Source organism: Dunckerocampus dactyliophorus, chromosome 20, assembly GCF_027744805.1.
Source record: "Dunckerocampus dactyliophorus isolate RoL2022-P2 chromosome 20, RoL_Ddac_1.1, whole genome shotgun sequence".
Lineage (NCBI taxonomy): Eukaryota > Metazoa > Chordata > Actinopteri > Syngnathiformes > Syngnathidae > Dunckerocampus > Dunckerocampus dactyliophorus.
This window is the reverse complement of record NC_072838.1, coordinates 7,066,271-7,079,472: the sequence shown is the minus strand read 5'-3', so window position 1 is coordinate 7,079,472 and position 13,202 is coordinate 7,066,271. Positions and strand designations below refer to the sequence as shown.

Below are 13,202 nucleotides of genomic sequence, written 5' to 3'. Positions count from 1 at the left end.
AATTATGCTTGCTTTAAATAAATGGTTGTTGCCTTATTGTATTAAATCAGGGGCTTCCAAAGTGTGGCCCATTTGTGGCCTGTGTACATTCTAAATTTAACATGAAAACAAACCAAAAAAAACTACAGCAAAAATGGAAAACTCAGCCATAATTTCACAAGAATAAAGTGAAAATATTAAGACAAAAAAAATTGTAATCTAACAAGAAGGGGTTGTAATTTTACACAAATAACGTAATGATGTCATTTCTGTAGCATAAAGTTAAAATGTAAAAAAAAACTAACATTATTGTTATAGTCGGAATATGAAAAACAAAACAACAAATAAAGCTGTAATTTTTGGGAAATTAGGTTGCGGAAAATGTTATGTTATCAGAATAAAGTCAAAATATTATGGTAATTAAGTCATAATATTACAAGAACAAAATTTACAAGAAGAAGGTGAAATAGGTGGAAAATTAAGGAAAAACGGCAGAAATTGGAAAAAATACCTGTAATTTTACGATATAAAATATTAACAGAAAAAAGTTGCAGTTTTACAAGAATAAACATTATTAATAAGTAATATTATGAGGATAAGTAATGTCATTTTAATAGCATAGGGTGTGTGTTAAAGACAAAACAGATTATTTTTTTAATCAACGTTATCATGAGAAGCAAAATAAAGTTGTAATTTTTGGAAAATTAGGTTGGGGGAAAAGTTATAATATATGGAATAAAGTCAAAATATGAGAAGATAGGCATAATATTATGAAAAGAAAATTTAGGAAGATTACACGTAGTAAGCCCGTGTTCATAAAAAATTGGGCATTCAAGAGAATTTGTAACTCAACTGTGACATCCCTATTATTTATTTGACTTTGTTTCTTTTTTTGCTCCACAGCAAGTCTGTAAGTGTGGCTCAGAGACCTGCCGAGGCATCATCGGAGGAAAGAGCCAGCGTATTAACGGGCTTCCCGGAAAGGCAGGTGGGACTCGGCGAATGGGTCGCCTCAAAGAGAAGCGGAAATCCAAACACCATCTTAAAAAACGAGTGAGTGATACCTTTGTCACCAGGTAACCATATAATCTAGCACAATGACAAAGCCATGGTGAATATTACTGATCATACTTGACTGATTTTACCATTCAAAGGCTCGTAGGCAGTTTGATGTCTGCACTTTCAACAATGACACAAATAAGCTTTTCTGTATTTTCAGGAGGAAGAATCAAGTGACAGCAGCAAATTTTACCCTCACTTAATGAAACCCATGTCAAACAGAGAACGGTACCTACACACACACATACACACAAACACACACACACACACACACACACACACTTGCACACTGTGGTCATTGCTGCAGGTGCAAGACAAAGTTGTTTTTTAATTCATGCATTAACAGTGTTTCCCACAGGACTGCAGTCTGTTTGTGGTGGTGGGTTGGGGCATACAGTCTAATTTGCATATTTGGCCATGATGCTTGGGCACGTAATTGTAATGGATGCTGTAGGAAAGGTGAACAACAACATGTACAAATTTATTGTTCTCAATAAATTGTACTCAACATGCAGTTTAACTCTTGAATACACTTGTGTGCTTCACAGCCCTCCAATTTGTTGTATTTTCCTGGTTTCAGTTTCGAGTTCAGTCTGCACAGTACAGATAAATAAATAGATATGATCAATTTCTCAGTTGTATTTCAAATCGGTGGGGGGGCATGACAGAAAATAATTGAGAACCACTGCGTTATAGCAACACAGTTGAGCAAATCCTCCACCAAAATCTTAAGTTTGTCTTTCTTTACGCTGTCGTACATCTTGCTGATCTTGGTGGTCACTGTATTCCTGCACTGTGGCTTGTATAAGGTTCATTGAACGTTCGTCAAACTGTCGGTTGCACACATGCTCATACGCAGGGCACTCACTCCGAGTTTAGTTGGCGAAGAGCTTTGAGATGGCTCGCTAAATTGCTAATGTCTTTGCTGATAGCGTTAGCTGCGGCTACTCTGGCAAGTGGGTGCTTTGCGTTGACGTGGTAGGCTAAACTGGTGATAAGCAAACCCCTTGCAAAAAAGGCATATCACGGTACCTCTTATCAGTGGTGCCATCAGAGTGTGTTGGAAATGTAAATTTTTCGTTCATTGGATTGACAACTCTCATATTCTCCATTTTCACGCCTACTCACCGCTCCTCACCTTGCCCTCCAACTACAATGTAAGCCCATCAGCAGATGCAAAACAAGCCTAAACACAATGACAGCCAGTCAGTATCCACTTCAGGGTGTGACTGACAATTGTTTTCCACCCTTATCATTTTCCCAGCAACACTGTACATCACAGAGCTAAGAACACTAGAAATCCTGTGCCCTGTATTTACTTGTGTGATGGACTGCTTGTTCAGCCACATTTACTGTCTTCTACCCTTCCTCTTGATCACTAGCAACTTTGTGCTCAAGCATCGAGTGTTCCTCCTAAGAAACTGGGAAAAAATGAGGGAGAAACAGGAGTTGCTGAAACGAGAGGGTGAGCGCGAGAGAGACTCCAGCGGCCTGTCCGTCTATACTCGCTGGGGTGGAGTCATCCGTGATGACGGCAACATAAAGTCAGGTAATTGTTGATAATTGTTGATCTGTTTTGTATTTTTTTATTTTTTTTTTTTACTACTTTTCTATTTCATATGTGACTTCCATAGCATATTGGTGGACTACAACCATAAAGCTCACTGACATGAGCAAAGTCAGTCTTACATTCATTCCTTTTTGCAGATGTTTTCCTCACGCAATTTTCAGCCCTGCAGACAGCACGTTCAGTGCGCACGCGGAGGCTCGCTGCCGCCGAAGAAAACACAGAAGTCACGCGCACTGCTCGACTCGCACACATCTTCAAAGAGATTTCTGACATGATTACCAGCTACAAAGGTGAGTAGCTATTTGGTGATATTTTATTTGTATAGCTATTAGCGGTGTACCGTAATTATTGTGCTGATATGAGGAATTATGACGTCATACCGATACATTACAAATAGCTCCAATAACCGATCAATTAAAAAAAAAAAAAATCCAATGAGGCGAGATTACTCGTACTGTAGTGTATGTTACTGGGCTAAGGTGAGCAAATCAAACGCTCTTTTTCTGCGACGTGCTGCAGCTGCAAACGGCCTGTTGTAACTTACCCACCTCCCCTGAGCTAACTGCTAAGCGCTCATGGCGTCGATCATGTGGGACTTGTATACTGTTTGATAGGAATACATTTTGTGTTTTGCAAACATTTGGCAAGGAGGGGGGAAAAACATTGACCTTCAACAACAACAATTAATATAATTAATATATTATTAATATATATATTAAAAGCATACAGCATATAAAAATGCAAAGCTGAAGTGCCTTATCATTGCATTTTTTTAAGTGATCTACTTTTTGTTTTTATGTTTTTTCAACCTCAGATTCATCAGGCCAAACACTTGCTGCTCCACTAGTGAACCTCCCATCAAGGAAAAGGTAAGAGTGGAAACTCCTCTGACACGGAGTGCCCTAAAGATACACAAGTGCAGAATTTTACCCACATTTTGTAATGGCAAAGGGAACCTCACAAGGGGTGTGATTTTCATAAGAATTTCTTGAGTAATTTATTTTAGTAACCTTGTTTGGAGACTGGAGTTGTTTTTTTGGGGGTCAATGACAAATAAGCTTCTAAAAAAGTTATTTTACAATGTCTTTTTAATTGATGTACAATAATCTCTCGTTTATCGCAATTAATTGGTTCCAAATCCAACCCCACAATGTGGCAAGGGATGCTTATTTTCTTATTTTAAAACTCAACAGTAAAATAGGATTTCATAGTGTTTTAAATTCATTTGTAAAAGTATTTTTAACTTTATCTCCCCAAAAATGTCAGGTGAGGTGACACAACCAAATATTTCTGAAGAAATATATATTTTCCTGTTTATTCTGAGCGGAATATACACAACCTAGCATATTATTCATTCTTGACTGTGTGTTCCATAGACAGTAATTTAAGAGTATTGCATACACTGACACTGACACTGACACTGACACACACTACACTGAATACCCGTCATATTTAGTGTCTTTGTCAGCCAACTATACATTGAATGGCAAAACAGTAATCATAATAATACACAAATAAATGCATTCAATCCAACAGTAGTTCACATATTTAGCAACCATTTATTCACTTTAATCTATTATTTATTGTTTTAATTGGTCACACAACCCTACTATTAGTTGTTGCCAACCCTCCCTTGAAAAACAAAGGCTTGGCTGGGGTGAACCCTTACTCAAACTAAATTGACAAAGTTACACGTGCTATGAATTGATGACATTATTTAAAAATGAAATAAAGCACTTGGACACAAAAACATGCTTGTCATATCATTGCCCCTTTTGTGTACCATTAGGAACACCCACTACTATGAGAAAGTGTCTGACCCTCTGGACCTGAGCACCATTGAGAAGCAAATCCTCACGGGCCATTACAAGACAGTTGAAGCATTCGACACGGACATGCTCAAAGTTTTCCGCAATGCTGAGGTAGGCAGGTGTCCTATTATGTGCTTCAGTGAGTATACCCTTTGCTGTGAATAGTATGTGAGGCAATGGAATTTTGCCCCTTTTTTTGTTCTGTTTTCTCTCCTACTTAAGCTGCCAACAGATGAAACATTGTTATTCATTTTGAGTGTATTGCCTCTTGCATGAGCTGAGTGTGGTGTTAATGGTGCACTTCTACAGCTAGAGGAAAAGGTGTTACTTAATTCTGATTATCTCAGTTTAGTTTATCCCAATAATAATTACCAAGTCTTACCTGGATGCTCCAAATAATACACACAAGAGTGTCCAGAGTCAGTAAGATTGAACATTTAAATAAAATAGCATGAAACAAATCACCTAAACATCCCAGATTCATTCCTATTTCCATCAGTGGAAAAAGGACGAGAGGAGGCAAAGTATTAGAACTTGATGTTGCGTGTATACCAGGAATTGACACATATAGTGAGAGGTTTTGACAACACTATGTGGTTCTGTAAGAATGTCACACTTGTTTGTTGGATCTCAGTCATTTTGTCTAATTTTAAGAATGAGTCAAATATTCATTTTCACAAAGTCTGCTGCCTCAGGTTTTCTGATGGCAGTTTGCATATACTCCAGAATGTTATGAAGAGTCATAAGATGAATGGCGATTAGTTGCAAAGTCCTTCTTTGTCATGAAAATGAACTTAATCCCAAACAAACAATTCCACTGCATTTCAGCCCTGCCACAAAAGGAAAAAGTCTTGTTAGTGATTCTCTGGTTAATACAGTTGAGAGTGTTAACAAGGAAAAAGGCTGGAGATGACTCTGTCATACTGACTAAGTGAGAATAACAGAATGGGAGCTTTAAAAAGGAGGGTGGTGCTTGAAATCTTAGTTTTTCCCCTGTTAACCATGGTTACCTGCAAGGAATCAAGTGAAGTCATCATTTCTTAGTACAATAAAGGCTTCGCAGGCAAGGATATTGCTGCGAGAACATGGAGAGAGGTTCATTTTTTGCAAAGAATGCGTCAGGGCACTCAAGAAAGTCCAGCAAGCGTCTGGACTGTCTCCAAAAGTTGATTTATCTGCAGGCTCAGGCACCACCAGTGCAGAAATGGTAGCAGTCGGGTGTGAGTGCATCTGCTCGCACAATGAGGTGAAGACTTTTGGAAGATGGTCTGGTGTCAAGAAGGGTACAAAAACATCAGGGACTGACTGGTATTCTGCAAAAGACACAGGGATTGGACTTCTGAGGAGTGAGATAAAGCCATTTTCTCTGATTGAACCTTTTCCTGATTATTTGAGATTTCATCCAGAAAAAAGCTTGCCCACAGAAGAGAAGGTGAACGCTACCATCAGTCCTGTGTCATGCCAACAGTAAAGCATACTGACATCATTCATGCATGGGCTCAGCCAAGGGAGTGTGCTCACTCACAGTTTTGCCTAAGAACACAGCCATGAATAAAGAATGGTTCCAAAACCATCCAAGAACAGTTTGGTGATGAACAAAGCCTTTTCCAAAGGCAGAAGTTGTAACTCAGTGGATTGGGGAACAACATAATAACATAGTAACATCTGACAAAAATATCTGAAAACACTGAAGCAGCAAACTTTGTGAAAACCAATACTTGTGTCATTCTCAAAACTTTGGCCACAATTATACATCAAAGCCAGCAGCAATGCAGAACAGAGAATGTGCAAAACAACGACCTGCTTGTGTTGATGTTCAGAATTCCGCTGTTCGTGAATGCACCTCGCTAGCCGTGACTGTCATTGTTGGATAATGAGGAAGTGTTGTGTTGCTGTTGTGGACAGTGATGGAAAGATGTGTGAACAGTGTTAGAACTGAGCACTGCTCTTGATGTGTTAAGGTCGGCAAAAAATTTAAAATGAGTGCCAGGCTCTGCATGTCGCTCAGGATGTTACATTACTCATAAGATGTCCATCCATCCATCCATCCATCTTCTACGGCTTGTCCGAGGTCGGGTCGCGGGGGCAGCAGCCTAAGCAGGGAAGCCCAGACTTCCCTCTCCCCATCCACCTCCTCCCGGCAGATCCTGAGGCGTTCACTGGGCCAATTTAGAGACACAGTCTCTCCAACGTGTCCTTGGTCATCCCCAAGGCCTTCTACCGGTCGGACGTGCCCTGAACACCTCCCCAGGGAGGCGTCCAGGAGGCATCCTGACCAAATACCCAAGCCACAGATTACACAGATGTTACTTGCACAATATCATCGTCAGGCACTTGTTGCAAGTGGCTCTGTCTGCATTCATTTAGCACCGAAATGAGGCACCGCTAGCTACTTTTTCTTTCAATTCGGTTACGCCCGTTCACGTCTGCACCGGTGCCATTACGTTACAGAGTTTTGGTATGCATCCCTAGCGGCACTTTAATGCAGCTGAAGCCACATTTGCATTCATAATGCTTGAATAATGTTATCTCACTCACCTTGCAAAGCCTGAACAGAATAAATATCAATCTTAATGCGATCACATTAGAACATGGTCGTGATGAATGGACAGTAGGTCACATACTGTAATACTACATAATATTTGAGGCTATCCTACAAAGGTGAGAGTACTTCAACTATGTAGAGTGACTACTATACAACTGTTTTGTTTTCCACAACAGAAATACTATGGCAGGAAGTCATCAATAGGCAGGGATGTGTGCCGGCTGCGGAAAGCCTACTACAGCGCACGTAATGAGGCTGCAGTGCAGATCGATGAGATTGTGGGCGAGACCGCCAGCGAGGCCGACAGCTCCGACTCACTTGAGCGGGACCATGGCCACCACCATGGAGCCGGCAGATCCCATGACAAGGATGATGACATCATCCGCTGCATCTGTGAGATGTACAAGGATGAAGGCCTGATGATCCAGTGTGAAAAGTGTATGGTAAGGAACAGACGGCAGGACTTGGTGGAAGAAAATCAGCAAACTAATTACTTGTATGACGTTATAGGAAGGATATAGCATTACAGTGGAACCATCCCAATCCACCGTGTTGTTCTTATTATTAAAAATTGGTCAGCTAATGTTAACGTGCACGGTTTAAAATGTCTGAAAAAGAGTAGGAAGAAGCATAGATCATTTAATCCTACACCTTCTCCATGTCTATTACTGGGAATTCATTCACACCATAAGTTTTACACGTTGACACTTAGTGTTTACTTTTCTTAAATTTTGTCATTGAAATGTTTCTGTGTAAAGAAAACAGTACAGTAATCCGTCGTCACTTTGGGCTTCTTTGCTCTTATCACAGTTTTTCAAAAGTATATGAATGTCATTGTGTTTCATGGTTGACTATGGCCCATTATTAGTCAAAAACATGCATATGTAAGCAAATTCTAAGTATTGTTTTGCCTGAATTAAGCATTTTCAAGCATAAAATGTGACTACAGTATATGTAGTATTGTACACTGGTCACTAAGAGTCAGTAAGACACACAAGCACCAGACTTGATCGCCAGAACAACAGGCTTTTATTGCAGGTTTGAATTACCTCACAGCAGGCGCAATAATGCCTAACACAAGCTACGGTTTTCGCCCGTAACCCACGGCAAGCTAAAACTCAACCCTGAACTCCCGACGTCACTTCCCGTCCGCCCCCCGTTAGGCTCACCAAGCAAGCACCGTAACACATTTACAGCAACACACACGAGCACAAGTCTCATGTCGTCAATGGCTTTTCTGTTGTTATGTCTACTATGTTGCGTAGTCTGAGTATAATGGTGATCATAGGGGTGTTATTTCATGTCTGGAGGGCTCTAATCATGTTAACAACCGTAGTTAGGTTGCAAACAGGTTTTTTAACTACAAGCACATCTGATTTATAAATAAGAAATCCGGCTTATCACAGTCGGATCTGTAACCAATTTACCGCAATAAATGAGGGATTATTGTATCATGAAAAGAGAAAAATCCAAATAAAAATACGCCTAGATGGAGGAAAACGATGACAACGAAGACCTGTAGGTTCAAAGATCTTTCATTATCGTCCATTCGTCTTATGTAGCTGGCAAAAGTCACAAGTACTGTAAATATGTAAGCAATAGCTAGTTTTGATTTTGATTTGGTTATGTCGACAACCACGTATGTTGATGTGAGTCAGCCACTCCGAGGGCTGTTTCAGTTCCACGGGTTCCGCTGTATCCTTTAAATCACTAGTGCTGAGAAGCACAAGCATGTTCTTGCTAGTTATGTTGACTTACAACAGCGATGATCCTATGATTATGTTTTTCCACATTGAGAATTGAGAATATGTTTCTGTTTTAGGTTTGGCAGCACTTTGATTGCATGCGTTTGGAGACAGAGGTGGAGCACTACCTGTGTGAGCAGTGTGAGCCGAGGCCAGTGGACAGAGTATGTCTGTGAGAGGATGCCAGAACATGATGCTGGGTCCAAGTCAAGTTTCCGTCAAAACCGGACATTGAAATTATTCTTTCTCTTTGTTTTTTACGTTACAGGAAGTGCCCATGCTGCCCCAACCCAGCTACGCCCAGGCTGGCTCTGTCTATTACATCTGCCTCCTAAGAGATGACCTGCTTCTACACCAAGGTATTGATTGCATGCAACAGAAAGTTGTACATTTTTCATAGCGGTTAGAAAAAGTAACCTCTGTGTGTGTGTGTGTGTATACACAGGGGATTGTGTGTACCTGATGAGAGACAGCAGACGGACACCTGAGGGTCAGCCGGTCAGACAGTCGTACCGCCTCCTGTCTCACATCAACCGAGACAAACTCGACATCTTCCGCATCGAGAAACTCTGGAAGAATGAAAAGTAATTTCATCAAATCAACTAGATGAATGTTCTAACTGCCATTCAGAATTGGAATTATATTTGGAACATAATATGTATATTGTACGCCTCTTAAAATGTATTATTATTGTTATTAAAGTTTGACTGCTCTTTGTGTCTACCCAACCAAGGGGTGAGCGGTTTGCCTTTGGCCATCACTACTTCCGCCCTCACGAGACACACCATTCCCCGTCACGGCGGTTCTACCAGAATGAGTTATTTCGCATGCCGCTTTACGAGATCATCCCTCTTGAAGCAGTGGTGGCACCCTGCTGCGTTCTCGATCTGTACACGTACTGCAAAGGTTAGACAATGTCTTTTTTTTTTTTAAGGGGTGCTTAATATCGGCTTTCTTACCTCACTTCATGCTTTGAATTTCACGGCTTCTGTCACAATTTTTCAAAAATATATTAACAATAAATCATGCTGTTTTGTGGTTCAAAAATAGCATATTTAAGCAAATTTTATGTATTTTTTCGTCTAAATTAAGCATTTTGAAGCATAAAAATGGCTAAATTAAGTAAAATACACATATAAGGCATTCAGAAGACGCAGTCAAAGACGTGATGATATGTAGTATGTAGTTCTACACTGGTCACTAGGTCAGTAATGTTAATGTAATGTTGGGTGAGACACACAAGCAGTAGACACGTTATGCACATGCGTAGAACCGATTGCGTTTCCGGTACAGATTGCATAGTGACAGTATTCTACATTGGCCACTAAGTGTATGTGTTTGGTGAGACAGGCACTAGACTCCTCACTAAAGTTCCCTAGGGGACACATTTACTGTGACACTGCTTGAGCAAGTGTTTTATTTACGTCTTACATGGCTTGTTTACTCTTATTCTGTCTACTACATTGGGTAATACAATTGTAAAGCCATTTAAAGGCGCAGGAAGTGCGCTGGAAGTACGCTACCCTGAAAAAAACCAACAAGGAACTGCTAACGTGTAAGTCTATGTTATCTTATTTATGTCTAATTTTCTTTGATTATATCTACTATATTAGGTAATACAAATGGCTGGAAAGTGCCTTCAGCAATACTTGTTTCTCATTAGTAGTCAGCCATACGCATTACATAACACTTGACAGTCATTGTGAATTGCATACCATCCGAAGGTAAAACTTGGACATAATTCCAGACCATGCACATACTGATAGTTTTTGCTCTGTGAAGCACATCATCACTCACATGCTGATATCATTATCGGCAGAAAAAAACTGTACTTTTTTTTTTTTTTTTTTTTTTTTTACTGATATCGGCCGATAATATTGGACATCCCTGTGTTTTTTCCTATTGTTTGCCTGTCTGGACTAATACGGTTCATTTTCCACCTCCAGGACGACCAAAGGGTGTGAAAGAGCCAGATGTGTATATCTGCGATTACCGCTTGGACAAGTCAGCTCACCTTTTCTACAAGATCCATCGTAACCGCTACCCAGTGTGCACCAAGCCATACGCCTTCAACCATTTCCCCAAGCGACTGACACCCAAGAGAGACTTCTCAGTAAGATGGACAACTGCTGTGCAGGGCACTGATTGCGATATACTCTTAAGATATTTGCCAGGAGCCTTTGGTTTGCTTTATTGGTTGCTAACAACAAAGGCTTTGCCCTACAAATTTTTTTTTTGGTGTACACATAGGTGTAGTAAAAGGTTCCACTATTTACACCATTTGACCATGGGGTCATTTTTGCCTGGCAGGTTTTTGATTGACCCTCGGCATATTGTAACAATAGAATTATACAATTATTAAAGAGATATGCGGTCATCCCTCGCCACTTCACGCTTCAAATTTTGTGGCTTCGCTCTTATCACCTTTTTTCAAAAATATATTAAAAAAATATATTAAACTCACTGTTTGGTGGTTCAATACAGCTCATTATTAGTCCAAAAATATGCATATTTAAGCCAATTTTCCATATTTTTGTCTAAACATTTTCAAGGATAGAAATTGCGAAATGAACTAAAATACAAATATAAGCCATTTAGAAGACGCATTCAAAGATGTGATGTAGTATTCTATACTGGTCACTAGGTGTAATGTTACATTGATGAGACGGTAGCCACTGCAGGAAGTACTGTACAGAACAGGAAGTAAAAAAACAAAACAACAAGGAACTCTCCTGATGCTAACACATGCGAGTCTATATTATGTCTTATTTATGTCTTAAATGTCTTATTTTCTCTAATGTCTACTGTGATGCATAATCAGAGTGTAACGGGGACTACTGGGGTGTTATTCAATGTCTAGAGGGTTCTAATGTTAAAAACCGAATTTAAAAGGCTGTAAACATATTTTCTGTTCTCTAACTACACAAAAATGTTCCATTTATAAAGGAGGAATACTACTTGCCGGAAATGAACTTATCGCGGTCTCGTCTGTTACCAATTAACCGCGATAAACGAAGGATTACTTTATTATTAGATGTTTTGCTAATCTGTTTTGTCGCCTTTTCCGCTAAACTAAGATGTTAATGTTTTGTTCCTATAGCTTAGCATATATTGGATATATGTTGGATTAGTTTTAGCATCTTTTATACACAGAATGTACCAATGTGGCCCTGCTTCCTTACATTTTTTTGCATGCGGCCCTTGCTGGAAAACGTTTGGACCCCCTGATTTACACTTTTACAGAAACGGAAGTTGAAACATTTTTGTTTCTAAAAGAGCTTTGTTCTAATTGTCTTTCTGCAGCCTCACTATGTACCCAACAACTACAAGAGGAACGGGGGTCGCTCAGCATGGAAAAGTGAGCGCTCCAAAGGATCTGAAGGCTGTGAGGACGACGGCTCTTCGTGTGAGAGGGGAGAGGACTTCCCGCTTCAGGCTGAAGACAGCAGACCAGAGGACAACATGGACGGGGCTCCGGATGATCCTGAACTTTTACTGGGCAAGCCTCGACGAGCCAAAGGGGACATTGAGGAGGATGAGGACGATGAAGAAGAGGAAGGGGAAGGGACTGAGGCCGAGGAGCGCAAGGAGCTGGAGGAGGGCTCAACAGAGAGGATAGAGGAGATGCTTGAGCAGCCAACCTCCTCGGCCTGCTCGCCACTCCACCACCCTGCACTGGGCAGGAGGGAGGCCCAAAGGGAACGTCTCAACAAGATTCTGTTGGATTTGCTGCACAGAACACCCAGCAAGAATGGTGAGGGAGCAGACACAAAGCAGGGTGGTAGGTCAACAGATGATTGAGGCCTTTTGCTACACTTTGCTTCACAGTTTTCTTTCTCATTGCTAAAGATGGAGTAAAACGGAAGTGCAGCTTTTGTTTTACACAGAAGATACAGGGACTGGTGACTCGAATGTGAACAGACGGAAGCAGGGATTAGCCATTGTCTAATTCGTCCTTTTTTAACCTGCCGCTTGTTCTTTCTTTGTCCAAGCTGCAGTCTTTCTCTCATTCTGCTGCAAACTTCCAAAACCTAGATTAACTTTTAACCCGTGTGTGCCATTCCCACTTTTTTTTTTTTTTTTTTTTTTTTTTTTTTTTTACATACAATTACATAAAAACACAATTGATTTGCAGTCCAGTAATCCCTCGCCATTTTGCACTTTGAATTTTGCAGCTTCACTCTACCAGTTTTTCAAAAATATTGAAATTAATAATTCATGCTGTTGCAAGGGTATGGCCTTTATTAGTAGTAAAAAAAAAAAAAAAAAAAGGAATATTAAAGCAAATTGTATGTATTTTTGCCTAACTTAATCATTTTCAAGCCAAAAAAGGCATCTAAGGCATTCAGAAAACGCATTCAAACACGTAATATGCATGTGTGTCGTTCCTCGATTATCGCTGTTAATTGATTCCAGACTCGACTGCCATCAGTGAATTTCCTCGAAGTGGGATTCAATATAAATAAAGGGAATATTTTTGGAGTTAGCACATC

At 40.1% G+C, this 13,202-nt stretch overlaps 1 protein-coding gene across 4 annotated transcripts in view; it reads left to right on the top strand.

Moving 5' to 3' along the window:
• ash1l (ash1 (absent, small, or homeotic)-like (Drosophila)) overlaps window positions 1-13,202 on the top strand; it is a 44,128-nt gene that overhangs the window by 27,605 nt on the left and 3,321 nt on the right. For 3 of the 4 annotated variants that reach the window (XM_054763190.1, XM_054763192.1, XM_054763191.1), the window contains 13 exons: window positions 883-1,032; window positions 1,199-1,266; window positions 2,421-2,587; window positions 2,746-2,898; window positions 3,423-3,477; window positions 4,398-4,530; window positions 7,141-7,407; window positions 8,787-8,873; window positions 8,978-9,068; window positions 9,155-9,293; window positions 9,443-9,615; window positions 10,656-10,822; window positions 12,013-12,490. In XM_054763190.1, coding sequence (XP_054619165.1) covers window positions 883-1,032; window positions 1,199-1,266; window positions 2,421-2,587; window positions 2,746-2,898; window positions 3,423-3,477; window positions 4,398-4,530; window positions 7,141-7,407; window positions 8,787-8,873; window positions 8,978-9,068; window positions 9,155-9,293; window positions 9,443-9,615; window positions 10,656-10,822; window positions 12,013-12,490 — 2,128 coding nt within the window. The remainder of the gene's footprint in view (window positions 1-882; window positions 1,033-1,198; window positions 1,267-2,420; window positions 2,588-2,745; window positions 2,899-3,422; window positions 3,478-4,397; window positions 4,531-7,140; window positions 7,408-8,786; window positions 8,874-8,977; window positions 9,069-9,154; window positions 9,294-9,442; window positions 9,616-10,655; window positions 10,823-12,012; window positions 12,491-13,202) is intronic. The other variant, XM_054763193.1, reaches the window with a different exon arrangement.